Source organism: Crocodylus porosus, unplaced genomic scaffold (assembly GCF_001723895.1).
Source record: "Crocodylus porosus isolate Cpor-Errol unplaced genomic scaffold, CroPor_comp1, whole genome shotgun sequence".
NCBI lineage: Eukaryota > Metazoa > Chordata > Crocodylia > Crocodylidae > Crocodylus > Crocodylus porosus.
Window position 1 is genome coordinate 107,400,974 of NW_017728906.1, and position 18,916 is coordinate 107,419,889.

General features: G+C 42.6%; 1 protein-coding gene across 8 annotated transcripts in view; it reads right to left on the reverse strand.

Annotated features, from left to right (window-relative positions):
• MBNL2 (muscleblind like splicing regulator 2) overlaps positions 1–18,916 on the reverse strand; it is a 144,256-nt gene that overhangs the window by 99,322 nt on the left and 26,018 nt on the right. For all 8 annotated transcript variants that reach the window (XM_019529736.1, XM_019529733.1, XM_019529731.1 and 5 more), the window contains one exon: positions 5,739–6,553. In XM_019529736.1, coding sequence (XP_019385281.1) covers positions 5,739–5,912 — 174 coding nt within the window. In that variant the 5' untranslated portion in view covers positions 5,913–6,553. The remainder of the gene's footprint in view (positions 1–5,738; positions 6,554–18,916) is intronic.

Here is an 18,916-nt window from a genome sequence, read left to right on the forward strand (position 1 = left end):
CGGCACCTGGCCAGATGACCACGAATGCTCTTACAGCCAGGCCAAGGGCTCCGCGATGACCCCTGCCAGCTCCCTCAACACCCTTGGGTGGAGGGCATCTGGACCTGCAGATTTAAAAATGTCCAGCCCTTCCAGAAGATCCCTAACTACATCTGCACAGACCGAAGGCCTGACAGAGCTGTCCAAAGACTGTCTCTACCTCTGGCAGGAGGGATGTCCCAGTCCCTGTTCAAGAAAACAGAGGCAAAGAAACTGTTAAAAATATTAGCTTTCTTGTCTGGCGTAGCCACAAGATTACCATTTGCATCTTGCAGGGGCCCTACATTGCCTGGCGCCCTTTTCTTGCTCCCAATGTACTTGAAAAAGGACTTTTTGTTGTCCTTAATCCTGGACACTAGCCAGAGTTCCATCTCTACTTTGGCCTTCCTAATAGCCCTCCTACACTCAGGTCATTTCTTCATAATGACATACTCAAGTCATTTCTTCACAACTAGAAAGTAGAGTACACTGATACACTGGTCCATAACATATCGGCACTGATAAAAGGAAAATTGACATTATTAGCCATTGGCTTTTTTTTGGCTGATGTGGCTGATAATGTCACCGATAAATGCTGTGTGCATGTGTGCAGCCACAGCATGCGTGTAGCCTGTCAGCTTGGAGGGCAGGATCCAGCCAGTAAGTCTGGGGGGGAGGCGGGTGGAAGGTGCATGGGGGAACAGATCAAGGCCCCCATGGTGAGGGAGGGAATGCAGCTGGGGCAGGAGCAGGCACTGCACAACCGGGGCAGGGCACGGTGTGGGATGGAGCTGTGAGCAGCTCGTCTGGGGGGCAGACGGTGGCAGGGAGGGGGGAAGCTCCTGCTGCCACATACACTGTTGGGGGAGGCATGGGAGCCATGTGACCTCTGGATTTGTGTGTGGGAAAAGGTCAAGTTGCTTGCTGCACACTCGGGGCTGAAAGTTGTGCTGGTTTCTTCCAGGCAGAAGCAATGAGCTGGGGCTGTGCTCACAGTGGGTAGGAGTGGGGTGGGTAGTGGCGGCGCTGGGAGGAGGACTACAGGGGTACTACAGCAAATTATGGGGTTGCTGTAGCCCACCTGGTAGGTTCCCTCCCAGCTGCTACCCGCCCCACCCTGCCTGGAGAGAGCACATTTCCACCCCATCTCTCCTCCCCCTCAAGGAAGAGGCTGGCGTAGCCTGTGGCCCCAAGCAGGCACTGGATAGCCTGCTCTTGCCCCACACACAGATCTGGGGGGCACATGCCCCCTAAGCCTCCCCCAAGGTGTGTGCAGTGGTGAGAGCCATCCCCTTTCACATCCCAGATGAGTCCCCCATGGCTCTGTCTCACACCCTGCCCCAGCCCAGGTGGGCAGTGCCTGCCCCAGCCCCAGCCCCAGCCCCACTCCATCCTTCCCCATGGAGGCCTTGATCTGCTCCCCCCACACCCCTCCACCCCAAAAGACTTACCAGGTGGATGCTGCTCTCCAAGCTGCCAGGTTGCATATCAGCAATCAGATCAGTATTAGCCGATACGGCTGGTCAATAATCAGCCATTGGTATTGGTCCAAAAATCTTTATTGGTACTCCCCTACTAGGAAAGGTATGTTTATTTTTATATGGAAATTTAGCTTCTAATGCAATCATAAAACTGTACGAGAGCAGGGTTCTTTCTATACAGGTGTTTGCATAACCTATGTCTTAATCTAACCCTAGGAAATGGGTGAATGTCTGAAGGTCTTGTAAGTGTTCAAACTGACAAACTCAATATAACCATGAGGACTACAAGGGCAGAAAAGAAACCTAACTGCTAAAGAAACAGAATGTCCAGTGATTCAGACTGAGGGGCGACTGACAAGCACATCCTGTCAAGCCATCTTCTACATCTTGTAAATGCTCTCAGTGGAAGGATGTTAGCAAGATACTGTACTGGGGACATACTGAACCCACGAACAGGAACTCTTTGGGGAAATTCTCAAAGGAGAATATGTAAGGCAGCTGCCTTAAATAATCCATCATCTAAATACAATGCATACTTTGTAATTTGAGAGCCTAAAATCCCACCTGTTCTACAGATAGGAAGTGTTTAATTTTCAAAAACTCAATTACTTATTGAAATTCACTCTTCACAGAAGACAAAGCTAAAGCAAGACACCAAATATTTCAAGGCTGCAAAACTAAATGTTATATTGCTACGGCAGAATCCTATTTCCCATATTTAAAACACAGGTAATAGATACCTGATTCAGTTTTCAGAAAGAAAATTATAGCTTTTTAAATTCAAAGGCCTGGTTTTTTTTCCATTTAGATTGCATTTTCCTGTTTCTCTATACCTGGAAAAAGGCTGTCCCTCATTTTGATAAAACTGCACAACTTCTGTCCTGAACCAACTGATGAAAGTAAGTGCAAGATTAAACATATTTACTTCTGCAAAATACACACCTTCTCCCCAACAATCAGCCCCACAAAATTGGGGTGCCTGCCTTAAACATGAAGATCAGTTTTTCTTCGCTAGAATAGAAGCAAGCATGGAGACACTGCTGCAAGAAGGCTGCCATGCTTGTCTGTCTGCCAGCCTTCGGGAGGGAGGGAGTAGAGTTCACCCCTCAGGATCAGAGCTACAGTGTTAACCATGTAACAGCCAGAGCTGCAGCAGTCAGGATCCCTGCAGGAAGCATTCAGTATGATTGGAAAAATCTTTTCTTTTTCATTCTGCTCTCCCAAAACAAGGTGCATATCTTATTTGGTGGGGGGGGTATGTGAGAAAATATGGTAATACTTTGAGCCATATATCAAATGGCTTTGTTATTAGCTAGAGAAATAGCTCAACTTAACAGCATAAGAAAATCAAATTACCCAGCCACATTGCACACATGCTTGTACAGTTCACAAAAACCTTCTAGAATTATGAAGTATGGGTGTACTAATGTTAACTGACATTTAGAGAGTTGGTAATAGCAAAATAACAGGGATCGACAGTGAGTTTTAGGTTTTTTACCAGAAAGTTCAGGAAGCAGACTTATTCCATTGCATTATGTGTTTATCTACTGCAGCTGTATTACTGTAATTGTTCTCAGCCCACACACCATCAAATATGAATACCTCTCAGTGACCTACAAACGGATATCCTGGAGAGCATGCCTTCACTACATTGTTAGTTCACACACTAATTCAAGTTCTGACCCTAAACTGACTCTCATCCACACATTCTCTAGTCCAAGCTAAGTGGTGCTTGCAGTTTGAGCTAGATCCCTGTCAACATGGTGGGTAGATGGGCTGAAGCTGTAGCACTGTGAATGCTTGAACTAGTCATACAGTGGGAAGGCAACAGCTCATACTACGATAATTTATCAGCTGCTAAACCATTTGTTCTGCATAGCCAGTTCAGTGCAGCACTAGTCACATGTCATCGCTCAAGAGATATAGAGCTTATTAATATAGGTCCAGCACCACACTATGTTATTCCTGCATTACACACAGAGAAGGCATGCATCTCTTAAGTATTAATGCTGAAGTGCTCAACCCTTGGCCCACAGGGCTCTGTCAGCTGGCTCGCAGGGCTCCCCAAGGGTCCAGAAATCTGTCAGCAGGGGAGCAGTAGCAGCACTAATTTCCGCTCCCCTGCTGCCAATTTTCTGACACGTGGAGAACCCCGTGCACTGGACAAGGCGGTTGGCGCATGACCAGATCCAAACACACAGGGTTGGGCTGGTGTGTGGCCAGATCCAGGCATGCAGTCAAGCTGGTATGCTGGATCATACCTACAAACTGACCCCACATGGGATACAGCCCAGAGACCAACTCTGTGCCACTCATCCAGCTCCTGGAGCTGGAAGGTTGGATGCCATTTGTTTAACATCATACTAGGTCAATGTAGTCAAGCCCTTTGTCTTTCACTCTGGTTGGCCTTGCTCAAATTAGGCCATGGTAAGTAGAATAAGTTAAATGTACTTACTCAAGTTAATTGTGGCAATGAGGAGAAGAATACAACAAGAATATGTTGTGGGGTTATTTTTTCTCCAGAACTGGAGAAGCACTGTCAAAAAACATATTATGCCAAAAGGATGGCTTTTTCTATGTGCTCATTTAGTAGTACAGTAGTTCTAAACCTAGAAAATAAGTAGATTGGGACATCTATGAGCCAAAAAAAGTTCTACTGGATTACACAAATGTTTACTAAGACATCACAAGTATATAATCATGAATCTATTTCTATTTTTAACCCCAAATTTTCAAGGCCATGGAACCCAACTATAAACTGTTCCACCAGACTGACTCTTAACATGTACATTTTAGCTAAGAAGCAAAAGTATTTAACCCTGTTCTGGGAAGCTACACATTTTAAGATTCCATGACTCAAAAAGTAAAAGCTTCAGTTTAAAAATGAAATGTATAGGTAGACTTAAGTATTTAAGAAATAGTCTGCACTTGCTGATATCAGGCTGTCTGAACAATCTCCCTGACTCGATTTTTTCTTTTTGGAAGATTTACATACTGCCAATTTGGTGGAGATGCCACATGCTGCACTGCTCATTTTAAACATGTGTTGGAGGCCAATGACCCTATACACAAGAACATCTCCAAAGAAGCTGCTGCAGTTTATCATACAGTAATCCAAGGATTAAAGGCATTAACAGCTCGTAATGACATGATAGAGTGTAATAACTCCAAAGGAGCTGTTCTGTGTGTGTAAAGGTACGCGGAATGCAAGACCAACCAAACATGCCTGCACAGAAATCTTTTCTCTCTAAATTTTCTCTAAAAGAAAAGATTGACTATCCAACTGAACAAAACTGGTACAAAACAAAACAAACTCCAAAACAATATAAAGTATCTAAATATTGTCTTCAAAGTAACACTAACAACATAACTGTCTTCAAGAGGGTTTTTGCTAGTGTTATTGAATTTGGCTCTATGAAACTAATATACATAAAGCAAACAAGCAAGGTGCAAATAAATAAATCACTGGCGAAGTTTACAAGTCAAAAACTGAAATATTTATCAGTCCCATCTTCAAGTATTTTCCTTAAACTGTTTTTTCCTCGTCAAATGCACTATTTTCAATGCTACAAACAGATCTATATACTTAAAAATTAAAAGGTTTCGACTCAGATTCCCATAAAATTATACATATTCTTCTCACCATCCAGAAGAATTATTTTTGTAATAATATTTCATAAAATGTTAAAAGTTATTAAAATGTGAGTAAAGATTTGAGGGCCTGTCAATCTTTATTAACAGATTGGGCTCCACTTCCAAGATCTCCACTCTATTCTTACCTTACTTTGTTGTATATGCTATAAATATAGCAGTATGTGTGACTAGCAGTGCTATTCTATGCTCTTATCCAAAATTCATAGGACAAAGAAAAGATACACCAGGGCAATTCATAATGGAACTTGTTTCGAGTCTGTGGAATCAAATTAAATCCTTCACATTAATTTACCATAATTTGTTTCATCATCTATCTCATAGTAACCTAAATTTTTAACATTTATTTTTAGTTGAATTGAAAAAATACTTCACAAAAAGTATGGTTTTGAACACAGTTGTCAAACCAGATGCAAGTAATTGTGCATTGAATAGTTAGAAACAGCAAGACAAGATTTGAAATATCTAGTGCTTCTATAACATGTTTTAAAATGTATTCACCATAAAATAAAAATAGGATTTGTTTTCAATATAAAAAGTATTACTTTTTTATTATTATTATTTAGCATATGCAGTTTTCCTTCTTACCTTTAAGGAATCAAAGCAAGCAATAACTCTTCCATTTTCGACCTGGCAGCTTTTGGGGGGATGTGCAAATTTGCATTCTTCATCAGAACGTGAACAAGTTCCCCTCTGAAATTGTCTGCAAACTTCCAATGTTAGCCATTTTGTATCTCTTACAGGAGCAACATTCAAAGCCATGATGAAAAACGGATTTAGATTTTGTAATTTACTGTTAAGTCAATTATGCCAAGCAAACTCCAATTCCAAAAATAACTGCTGAAGGACAGGTTTGGGGGCAGGGAGAAAAAACAAAACAAAACTCCTCCTAGCAGCAATGAAGAAATAAATTGCTTATTGGAGTCCAAAACGTGCAAAGCAGAATGAGCAAAGAATATTTATCAACAAGCAGTCACTCATCAATCAATATGTCCCATGTGTTGATTTTTGGCTGCAAAAAATTCATGCTCAGTGGTATCTCTGGCTGTAAAATGTGTAAGTCTCTTGGTTGTATGCTGACACAACTGTTTTAACTACAGTTACTTCAATGCAATGGCACTCCTCAATAGATTATTAATTCTTCATAGGCTGGTTGCTGGTATTGATTACACAGGGAAAGCAATGTAGTCAGCTGTTCATGTCCTACCAGTAATTTTTCTTCAGCTTTTTTAATGTTGAAATCAGTTTCACATCAAAAATCGGCAAACAGAGTTGAGGTACCTTCTGCCACATATATGGTCAGGGCAACATCTAGCTGGCAGAGATAATATTTTGAAAACAGACAGGCGTAGCACTCTTCTTTCATAAAAGTGACTTCACGAAGGCACTTTTTAATCATTGACCTGACAAAACAAATAAAATATCAGTTTATTTTCAATTTTATTTGACTCAACAATGTATAAACCCATCATCACTTTTTACCTGAAAATTGTGCCACAAAAAGTGCAGGCTAAAATTTAAAAAAATCCTCCATTGTTAAGTTATGCTTAACAAGGGACTAACCAATCGAAACATGTATTGCAGCAATATTCTAGGCAGCCAGCCAGAAGTTGGGAATGACTCAAATAGATGAACGTGATAGACGCGTTAATTAGGCATGCTGGTTGTGAAACAATTCAATCAAATGTGTTTAGTCCCCAAAACAATATATTAGAACCATAGTTTCAATTAATTTATCATGCATCTTTAGATTGCATCATTTGTTATAAAAAGTTGCTTATTTGCTTAGTTGTTTAAAAAAATATACATGTTAGAATTTTATACATCTCATCTCTGAAAGAGGTTGTCATCTTAATATTAGGAAGAAGCCACTGTAACGAAAAGGGCAATCAATGTTAATTTTCTTTTTGTAAATTGCAGATCATTTCTAAAGGACTTCATATAAGGTTAGAATGGCCTGCTTTTAAATCACAGTTCTCTAACAAATTATCTTTATTGTAAAACTATCATTTTATGGGAATGGTTCTTTCATTAAAATGGAACATGATCCAATTTTTTAAAACAAAAATATGTATTTGGAAGTCAAAGACCTCAACAAATATTTATCATAATAAATTACTACAGAAATTAAACAGTTTATGTTAACAATTTTTATCTGGAGATAAGGTAATTTCTGATCTGATTTTGCATTAAGTAGTTATATGCAAAAGTAGCTATATGCAGATTCTAGTCAGAGCAAATTACTGTATTATTTTAAAAAGAAAAAAAATACAGAAATGCATGAATCTTCAAAACACATCAATAGAAACCTTAGAATCTCTCTAAAGCAGTGTCAGTTTTCCTATGCCAGGATAAATAAATTTCTTGCGCTTGGGTTCATCCAGTTTAACCAAAATCAATGTGGTAACATAAGAAAGAATTACTCACAGAGAAGTGCGGGATCAGGGCCTAAATTCGACTTCTCGGTTCCCACAGTAAAATGATTTTGTATTATTTGGTAATGGAATCAATACAAAGAAGTTCAACATGACTGATACTTGCAACAAGTTCAGATCTACTGCTACCAACATTAATCAGACTAATATCCCACTGACTCAGCTCAAAACTGTTTCAAACGAAACATGCTATGAGAGATTACTGAGTAAAATTTAACTAGGAGAACTTAGTCATTAAGTTGTCCTAGTTACATTACTCAAAGTATACAGTGTTTTATTTCAGTAATTTTAAATACAGTACAGATTTGTAATAGAGCGTATTATAGGAACTACATTTTTTTTGTTCATTCCATCTGTGTAAGCTATTGTCTTGTACAGAATCAAAAAGAAGTTGGATATACTCAAAACCTATAAAAAAAAAAAGAAAGGGATTAAGTCTGGAGAAAGATTTCCAACTTCCTTCAGAGCAGATTGTTTAATAAGCTAAAACGTAATGTAGGAGATATGTATCCTCTCCAAACCAGCCGTTTGTAAAGGTTTTCATCTTCAGAGATTTGTAGATGCATTGATTTCTACTCAGATATATTGAGTTCCACTCAGTTTAGGTAATAATACCATTTAGGGAGAGACTGATCAAACAGTGTTATTTGGGGGCAGGGGGAAAAAGGTGAAGTAGCTTTGAAAAGGAAGAGTTAAGTGGTGACAAGCAGTAAGCAGAGACTGTGGAGGATGGATAGGTGAGGGGATTTGTGGGGTGGAGTGAGATTTGGAGAAAAGGTAGAAGCTAGTGCTTTGGGAGAATAGGGCAAGGGAGCAAGAAAATTTTGGAAGAAAAGGAGAGCAGAAGAAGACTTACAGGAAAGATAGAAAAGTCCACGTGTTCTGACAGAGAGGTTAAAAAAAGGGTGGTGGGAGGTAGGGAGAAACAAGAGCTATTTGGAGAAAAATAAGACACAGAGGAGGCAATTCACAGATGTGCTACAGCCACAAGATCTGACATATTCAGTGTACTCCTCCCCAGCACATGCAGAACAACCTCCTAAGGAGCTCCAAGTACAACAGGCTCAGTGCCCTATTTCCTGACCTTTGGTTTAAGCCACTGATGCTGAACCTTCTTCCCTGGTGGGCTGGATGGGCGATGCCCAATTGGTCCATGGGCTTGATGTGGCTGGTGGTCCCAATCCAGTGCCTGGAACAGACACAGGAGACACCATCAGCTGTACAAAGGGGAATGGGGGGCAGTCTGACCTCAAATAAGCTCTATGGGGGGGGGAAGGGAGTGTGGCATGGCCCCACCAGGGAGGTAAGGAGGAACAACTCGGCCCCTATCCAGGGGGGGGGGGGAGGGGAGTAGTGGTGGTGGAGGGAGCGTGGCCCAGCTCCAACCAGTCATATGGGCCTTGGGGTTTGGGAATTTGGCAGGGGCAAGGGTGGTTGTATTAATTGCCACTGCTACCCCACTGTCAAATTTTCTGACCAGTGGGGAGTCCCACAGGGAAGATGCAATGGCTCTATGGATTGCATTTGGCCCAAGAACAAGCAGTTGAACACCCCTGGTTTAAGCAGATGTTTTCTTCTCCCATCTTGCCTAGTTCTACACTGTGTCTCACAGATCTCAATGCGGGTTTCAATAGGATAGTCAGAGTCTAATGATGAAAAAGTCTGGAAAGGTATCTTGCCAAGCATTTTTCTGCTATATGTGTCAGAGTGTTTTTAGGCAACCCCAGAGGCACTGGATGTTGGCTACAGCCTAGGCTGGGGACTTCAGCCAGGGTGTGCTGATTCTCCAGCAAAGCCAGAGGTTCCAGGCAAGGGGGTTTTACCCACCTGCTCAGGGTCAGACTGACTGCAATACTTGGAGTCAGGAAGGAATTTTACCCCATGCTCAGATTTATATGAACTGTAGCAGTTTTTGCCTTCCTCTGTAGCAGGGGGTGTAGCCCTCTACCTGGAATCTCTTGAGTATATACTGACAACATTTTATAGAAACAGAACACAGGCTGCCATGGTTCCCCTGCTTTATCTGTGGCAGGGCAGGTCACAGTGTCATGTTTATGTTGCATCAGGGTTGATGGTGTTCTTATGTAGATTTTAAATTACAGTAGTATGGAATGGTTTGGACAGGGATGATCCTCCCTTAGATAAACAGATGACTTCTGCAGGTCCACTCCAACCCTGCTTCTCCATGACTACGATCAATGAAATCCCTCCTGGCATGGGGAACTGTCATTCTAGTTACAGTCCCAACCCATATATAAAATATGGGCTCCTTTGACCTTGTAACTTGGATGTCTCACAGTGACAATACTGTGAAATGAAAAGTTTCAGTTATGTTGTACTTGTGCTTAGTAGGGTAATGATCATGTTCTGTAGGCCTAGCTATGGGCAATGGTCCCAGTCCTGCAAATTGATATGATCAGGTGTTGATTCCTTGCACAGGAACATGTATATAGCTTACAGCCCCAGCATAAATTGTTAGTCAAAGGACCAGTTTCAAAAACTGAAACAATTTTCCAGTTAAATTTAAGAACAAAGCCCAGAAACAAGCTAACAGAAACGATTAGCTATTACTAGACAATATATTAGATATTCAGTGTTATAATCGAACCTAAAATGTTCAGTACGGCATGTCAGATCTAGGGTCCATTTCATTAAGTCATTGAACATAGTGCAAAGAACTGGAGAGAGTCAAGTCTTAAATCAAATGCCATCAATTAAAAAGAGTTAATGAATTGCTGATTATGTCTATTAGCATACTTTTTACACTAGAAAGAAAGACCTGTTGCAAATAAAAAAACCTACAGATTCACTTCTTATTTCACATTTATTACAATATCACCAAGGCCAAATCATGTTTGTAATCCCACCTTCCCAGGTGGTCAAGGAATATATTCCATACAAGAAATTAGGTTAAAAAACTTTTAAGGTGGCAAAGTCAAATATTCAAAGTTATGAAATGCTGCCTCGTGCCTTTGTATTATATGATACATTTTAATTACACAGTCATATATGTTCCCTTGTAGGCCTACTAAATATTTGACAATGCATTCGTTTAACATAAATTTTTCATGTAATTTTCTAAGTTTTAAAAAACGAAAGCAAAAAAGAATTCCTTCATGTGGGTCCATACTGATTCCCAGATGCATTATAATACAGTTGAAACTTTTGCCAGATCACAGCATTATAACAGTTGAAGATTTTGCCAGTAGTAGTGGTTATACTCAGCATGGAATAAACCTGTTCCATCTTCCTTTCCGCATCAGGATACTGGGTAAGATGGACCTATGGTCTGACCCAGTTCTTATAGTCTTAGAGAATGAGATGCACAATTTTGCAGTGGATTTCACAGCCATTTACTAGTGAAATTTAGTGGACTGAAATACACAAAGGATATCAGATTAAATAATCTAATGGTCCCTCCTGGTATTGAACTCCTTGAATTTAGATAGCCAAGCAATGCTGGGACTCAAAGATACTCTGTGCAGCATAAAGATCTGTAATGACTATTGCTACAGACACCTGGCATGAAAATTTTGACCTGAGTAATTAAACAAAGTTATACCCAACTGAAAATAGGGTCTTGTAATGGAAAATATTAGACAATGCTCAGTATAGTATAATAGCCAAAACTGTCTAAAAGCAGACCTGATATTTCTACTTTAAAAGGTCCTAGGTTGTATTAAGCCTTAATGTTCAGTGAACTGCAGGGATTTGATCAGGAAAGGGTATACATTTAAATTAACTGTTCCCTTCAATGAACACTTACCTCCAATTTGCTAAACAGGTGGTCTTTCTAGGGATAAGCATTCTAGGTAACATTTACAGCTCTATGGATGGGTCTCCAACCTACTGCACAATAGGTTGCACTGGGAAATCTGATGTCACGCAATCCTTCCCAAATACTTTTATTATTATTACTAGGTTTGTTCTTTAACATGGAATCTTGCTCAGGGTTACATCCACAAAACGAACTGGGTTCAGCATTAAAGTACCTAACTTTTCATGCTGCCTATACATGTGCTCGAGGGTGGGGGAGGGGGTGTTTTAATTAGAGTGGTTCCTGGAGAACTGCTCTAAATAAAACACTTCATCATGTGTATAAGCCCCCCCCGCCAACTGGGTTTAAAAATGGCCACTGGGGCACTTTTTAAAAAGTGCCTCAGTAGCCATTTTTAAACCGGGCAGGGGGAGGGGGGAGTCTTATACATGTAACAATGAAGCCACGCTGGAGTGTTCTAATTAATCAAGTCCCCTCTGATGCATTCTAATAGAACATGATCCAGCATATGTACAGGCACCCTAAGTGCCTGGTGCTGCTTAGTCATATCCACAGCCCTAAGTTAGATTTCTAGGCCCTGAGTTGCACTCCCTGAGTTACACAAACTGCAGGGGCACTGCATCCTACGACCCACTCTCTTCCAGTTTGAATACCTTGGCTACAAAGACACTACTCTCCCAATATATATTTGAACCAAACTCTCAAGGCCCTATGCTAGCTTTCTCAAAAAATATGGGTGGGGGCAAGGTGAGAGTGCCCCTGCTTCTACCCAATAGCCTAGCAGCTAGAGCATTCATTAAGCCAGAGGATTTCAGTCTATGGCCCACAAGCCATACCCAGTCTGTAAAGCCTTTTTATCTGGCCCAGGAAGACAAGGCTTCAGTGGTACTTCAGTGGCAGGGAGCTTTGCCCACACAGTAGTTGGGCCAGGGGGAGAAGTGTTGGTGGCCAGGCGGCAACAAGCAGCAGTGGCCCAACAGCCAGGTTAAAAGAGCCAACTCACCCTGAACTGAGCTGAGTAATTCTGTCCCACTGCTCCTCAAGCTTTGCTTATTTTCTGAATTAATCTTATCAGACACCAAGAACATTTGCACTGGATTATTCCGTTCCACTAGCAAATGCTCTAACTGCTACCATAGAGGATTTGTTCAGGGGTAGCATGCTCTTGCTCTCTCATGATGAAGTCTCTCTACTTTGTACAGAGGTATAACAAGGCAGTTGAGTGTCCAGGGCAGCAGTGACATATGGAGACAGTGGCAACTTCCAGCTGCTGCTGTGCCAGTAGTGTGGCTGTGAGGTTGTAGCAATAGCCTTTATTTTTCTGCCTCCCCCCCTCCACATTCCCCCTCTCCAAACAAGTTGTTATTTGTGTGGCAGCACAGTAGGGGATGCTACTATGCAGAGCCACCCACCTCACTGTGCCAGGCCCAAAAATATGCTTCAGGAGTCTCTCCTGGGGAGCCTACAGCTGGCCACCCCCTTCCAGAAGAACACTTGCAAGCCTGGAGTAACACTGCCACCACCCAAGCACTGGTCTCTGTTATGGCTCTGTGCAGCCTCCGGGTGGAGTACACAGACCCTGCAAGCCTTGGGGGTGCTTTGCCCACTGGCTATATTTCTGGGTGCCTCTTTCAGCCCAAAGCCTCCCAGGGTAATATCAGGTATGACTGAGGAAACAAACTCAGAGGCTGTGTGGTCTAGAGACAAGGTAGTCATGGGGGACCTTACCTACCCAAACATACGCTGGGAGGAACAGTCAAGCTAGATCTAATCGCTCATGCAGGTTCTTAACCTGTATTCAGGACCTCAGGGGAGGTAAGGAGTCCCACCAGGGGTAATGCCTTGCTTGATTTGGTGTTGGCTACAGGGGATGACCTGATGGGGGACCTGCAGATTCAAGGCAATTTAGGGGACAGTGGTCACCAAATGACAGAATTCACTATCCAGAGAAGGGCAGGCACTATCCCTAGCAGGACACAGGTGCTAAACTTTAAAAAGGCTGACTTTAATAGGCTCAGGGGATTGGTTAGCAGGGTACTAGGAAACAAGAGACTAGATGCTTTGGGGGTTCAGGAGGGGTTGTCATTCCTTAAGGATACCATTCTTTGGGCTCAGACCAAGACAATTCCATGGCAGAGCAAAGAGGGCAAAGGGGCCAGAAAGCCCCTTTGGCTAACCAGGGTCATCCAGGATACCTTAAGGGCAAAAAAGGAGCATAAAGGAAGTGGAAGCAAGGGGTAGCTAGCAAGGAGTACACTTCCATGGCCCACACCTGCAGGGATTAAGGATAACAAAAAGTCTTTCTTTAGGTACAAAAAAGGGTGCAGGGTAGCATAAGACCCCTACAGGACAAGCAGAGGGGCTTAGTGACGGATAGCAGGGGCAAGGGACAGCTCTTCAATGAGTTTTTTGTTTTTGTTTTCTTAAACAGGAATCTAGATGAACCCTCAATATGCATCACGGACATCAACAAGGGGAATATCGAACGACCAATGCTCAATGCCAACATGGTAAAAGGACACTTGGAGGGACTGGATGTGTTCAAATCACCAGGAGCGGAGGGACTCCACCCACAGGTATTGAAGGAATTAGCGAGTGTCATAGCTGACCCACTAGCAAGGATGTATGAGCACTCATGGTGATCGGTTCAGGTTCCTTAGGATTGGAAGAGGGCCAATGTCATCCCAATCTTCAAGAAGGAAAAATCCTTGAAAAAATTATCAAGGAACATCTGTGAGAGCCCACTAACTAATGTGATGCAGAGGTTTATAGCAGGCAGGTCCTACCTGACTAACCTAGTTTATTTTTATGACAAGGCCACCAAATGTTTAGATACAGGAGTCAAGGTAGATGTTATCTATCTGGACTTCAAGAAAGCCTTTGACATAGTATCCCATACCATCCTTATTAATAAACTGAGGGGATTTGCCTTGGATGATTATACAGTAGAATGGGTAGCAAACTGGCTCAGGGGTCACACTCAGAGGGTGGTGGTGGATGGGTCAGTGTCAACCTGGAAAGATATGTGCAGTAGAGTCCCTCAAGGCTCAGTTCAGGGGCCAGTGCTGTTCAACATCTTCATCAGTGATCTGGACGAGGGTGTGGGAAGAGAAAAAACTGCCATCATACCTAAGGCTGGGGGTTGACCTTCTCAGCATCACTTAAGCTGAAAGAGATCTTGGAGTCACTGCTGACTCCAGGATGAACATGAGTCGTCAATGAGATGACGTAGTTGGCAAAGCCAATTGCATCTTGTCTTGCATCCGTAGGTGCTTCATAAATAGGTCCAGGGAGGTGATTCTCCCTCTCTATGCAGCACTGGTCAGGCCGCAGCTGGAGTACTGCGTCCAGTTCCAGATGCCGCAGTTCAAGCGGGATGCGGACAACCTGGAGAGGGTCCAAAGAAGAGCCACTCATCTGATTGGAGGCCTGCAGGGAAGGCCCTTCAAGGAAAGGCTAAGGGACCTTAACCTCTTCAGTCTCTCCAAGAGAAGGCCAAGAGAGGACCTTGTGGTGGCGTATAAATTCATAAGGTGAGAGCAACACAAAGTAGGCGATGATCTGTTTACCAGGGCACCCCCTGGAACAACAAGGAACAATGACCATAAGCTATTGGAGAGTAGGTTTAGACTGGACATTAGAAAAAAGTTCTTCATGGTCAGGGTTGCCAGGACCTGGAATGGGCATCCAAGGGAGGTGGTGCTTGCCCCATCCTTGGGGGTCTTCAAGAGGAGACTGGACAAGCACCTGGCTGGGATCACATGATCCCAGGTTTGGTGACTCTTTTCTTGCCTCCCAGGGGCAGGGGATCGGACTAGGTGGCCCACTGAGGTCCCTTCCAACCCTAGAATCTTTGAATCTATTAATCTAAAACAGCCAAGCTCTGCTGGCCGAGCCAGGAGCAAAAACACCTCTTCTTAGCCCCTTACACAATGAAATAGCCAGTCATGTTGTAACCCGATACCTTTATTGATCAGGGAGAAAGACGGGGGGGGGGGAGGGTGGAGGTAGAACAAAGGAGTCAGAATACACTTTGAGCAAACCAAAATAAGTTGAGCCTTTACAAATACTGGGTACGGTGACCCTTTTAAGATGTGACTATCTATACTTAGTTCAAACCTAATAGCTAGTTTCCCAGTCTTTACTGACAGGGATTCATCCAAGCTGTATTAAGAGGCATGTGGCTTGTGGCTTTTCCAAAATGCTGCCAGAGAAAGAATGAGCACTCCCCCCTCCCCTCAGAAATTTATCTGGCTAGGTCACCTGAACCAAATAGCAAGCAAGTGAAAGAAAGAGGGGCACAGCTGGAATGTCCCAAGACAGGGACAGACAGAGGGGGATTTTTTCCACAGTCTAGGGCTGTCCTGGTCACCCCACCTTAGTTATGCTATTGCCTTTGTAGAATTAGTCACTGGCCTATGGATGGCAAAAGAGTGCATGACTCTATAGCCTGGAGATTACAACATTCACTTTGGAAAGAAGGTGTATTCCAGTCCTTCTTTCCCAATTAAGTATTGTACTCTCTGGGCTATGAAGTCATGGACTCTTTTTCTCTCTCCAACCCAGTGAATATTTACTTCCTACCTGCAAACTGGAGCAACTCCAGTGGGAAGGATTTCAAGAGCACACATCACTTGATGCCTGATGTGAGATAGGAAAAGCTGGATGAAATTCTCCCCTGCAGACTAGGGGAACTAAACCTAGGTCTCCCCTGTCCAGGGAAATGCTGTAATCACAGAGCTAATAGATAAAAGCTGAGCAGTGACCCCTTTTGGTGTGGCCATATTTTGTGCAGCATGTGGTCAGAATAAGCCAGTCAGACTGAGCACTGTAGGAGAGATACCATATTTACTCAAGTACAAGATGGTTTTCCCCTCAAATGGCATGTGAAATAAAGCCTCTCATCTTACACTTGCATACAAGGAAAACTCACTAAATACACTGCCTATCATTAAACTGCTGCCAAAAGCAGCATGTGCTCAGCAGTGGAAACCAATCATGAAGTTGATTAAATGCAGCAAACACTGAACACAACTACAAAACACATGGCTCATGTTGGGTAAACATGCTGATGGGAACCCTCCCTCCCTCTTTTTTTAAAAACAAGTTATTAAAAACACACATATCGCTCTGCACTTACAAAGCTCCACATATTGAGCATCCTTATTTTACCAAAACTTCATATCACAAAAACAATTACACATACAACTATATATATTAATATTAAGCCCTTAAACAACATACCTAGGCTTCTCACAAAAACTCTTACAAAATTATTTTTTTTCATACAGAAATCCATGCAAAACAATTACCTCAGTAACCACCTGAAACTCTCCACCCCTTCCATCAATCCTCTCTGTTGGTTCAGTGAAACAAGTGTCTCCTGTCCTTTTTCCTGCACTTCTCTGCCTCTTCTTTGATCTCTTCCTTGTCCTGATCAGTGTAGTGTTTCAATCCATGGAGCCCCAGCTTCAGACACTCTCTTTCACCCAGAGGTTTCTTACTTTCCAAAACACAGTTTTAACACATACTAACAAAATCCTTAATAATGTTTCCTTCATCTCCTTTGGTATGAGTCCATACAGTACCATCCCACATTAACAGGTTTATTTTGGTGACACTCAGAAAGCAATGGACCCTTTCCCACACCCCCTTTGTATATGTACACTCCCAAAACACATTCTACCATTTCTTCTGCCTTACCCCTTTCCCTTGAGCAGCCTGATGAGCTCATGAAGCTCCATCTCTGTTGCATCTCTCTCACCAGCAAGATATTTCTAACAACCATCCCCACTACTAGGTCAGCGTATCACATTTATTTGTTTACCCACTACTGCTCCCCACACCTTCTTCACTTGCCTTTATGGAAGTTTCCCACCAGCGCCATCCTAACTCTCTCCCTTACAGCTTTCATCAATTTCTTATAATTCTTCAGGACCTCCAACCCTACCCTCCATATGTTATACCTCTGCATGAAACATTACATCCTGGTGTAATGAATGGGGAGTTGTCAGGCCCATGGACTCTTCAAAGAGATCTGATATAGTCCTCATTTCCTCAAAATTGCAGCTGCGTGAAATTGGGTGATATGTGTTTTACTCTCAGCCTATATTACTGCCTCGCATACTGCGCCTACATATGCTGCGTAGATAAACAATCCCAAGTCTGGCCCCCCCCCCCCCCACCATCTCTCTTACTTTCTACAGTTCAACTGTAGCCTACCTTTCTCTTTTGTCATTCCAGAAAAACACTCATACGTCCCTCTATACTTTTGCTATCTGCTGCCACAGTGGTGGGAAAGAATTCCCATATATAGAATAAATTGGAAGTAGCACATCCTTAACTGCCACCACTTTTCTGGACCACAAAGTATTTGCCATATCCTTGCCATCACCTTTTCCCATGGTATATTACTTTTTCCCTTGTGGTCCACCAAAATCCCTAGTTCTCTGATTTCTCTCTCTCTCTCATTTGAAGGCCCAACTTCCCCAAGTCCCTCCAGTTCTCCACTCCCATTATGGTGCTTTTCAATCTATTTAGTTTAGTCCTGTTGCTTCTCCACACTCTGATGTATGCTTTAGCACCCTTTCCACTGAAAGGATGTCACTAACATTTATATCATCCATGTATAATACACATTTTACATCTCTCCCTCCCAGTATCTTTACTCTGCTTATGACTTTGTCTTTTGTTATTCTTTGTGCCAATGGTTCCATGCCACAGTAGTGACAGCAAGAGGCACACTTGTCTCACCCCTGCATGGATTTTAAAGGCCCCACTTACATGCTGATTAATTTGGACTTGACTCTCTACTTCTGTTTACAATAACCTTTTCAAACATATAAATGTCTCTGGGAACCTCATTGTTCCTAGGACACTGAATATCTAATCATGATCCACTCTGTCATATACTTTTTCTAAATCTAGGTTTGCTATAACCTAGGTTTGCTATTTCATAGATTGTAAGAAGGGATCTCGGAACATCATCGAGTCCAGGCTCCTGCAGCAGGGAGGAAAAGTAACAGGTGGGGTCAGAAGACCCCAGCAAAATGACTGTCCAGTCTCCTCTTGAAGATTTCCAGAGGAGAAATTTACTCTCTTGGATGTGGGACAGTGCATTGCTCATAATAGAATAATAGAAAATAAGGGTTGGAAGGAACCTTAGGAGGTCATCTAGTCAAACCCCCTGGCTCAAAGTAGGCCCATCTCCAACTAGATCATCCCAGCCTGGGCTTTGTCAAGGCTTTGTCTCCAAGAATGGAGACTCCACCACCTCTCTAGGTAACCAGGTAACCCATTCTAGTGTTTTACCATCCTCCTACTGAGAAAGTTTTTCCTAGTATCTAACCCCATTTTCAAAAAAAGGCAGGAAGGAGGACCCAGGAAACTATAGGCCGGTTAGTCTCACCTCGATCCTAGGCAAGCTGTTTGAGAAAATTATGCTGGCACACTCCAGGAGGGGCCAGCAGGAGACTGCATGCTTAGGGGCAACCAACATGGGTTCATCAGTGGCAGGTCCTGTCAGACCAACCTGGTGGCCTTTTACAATCAGA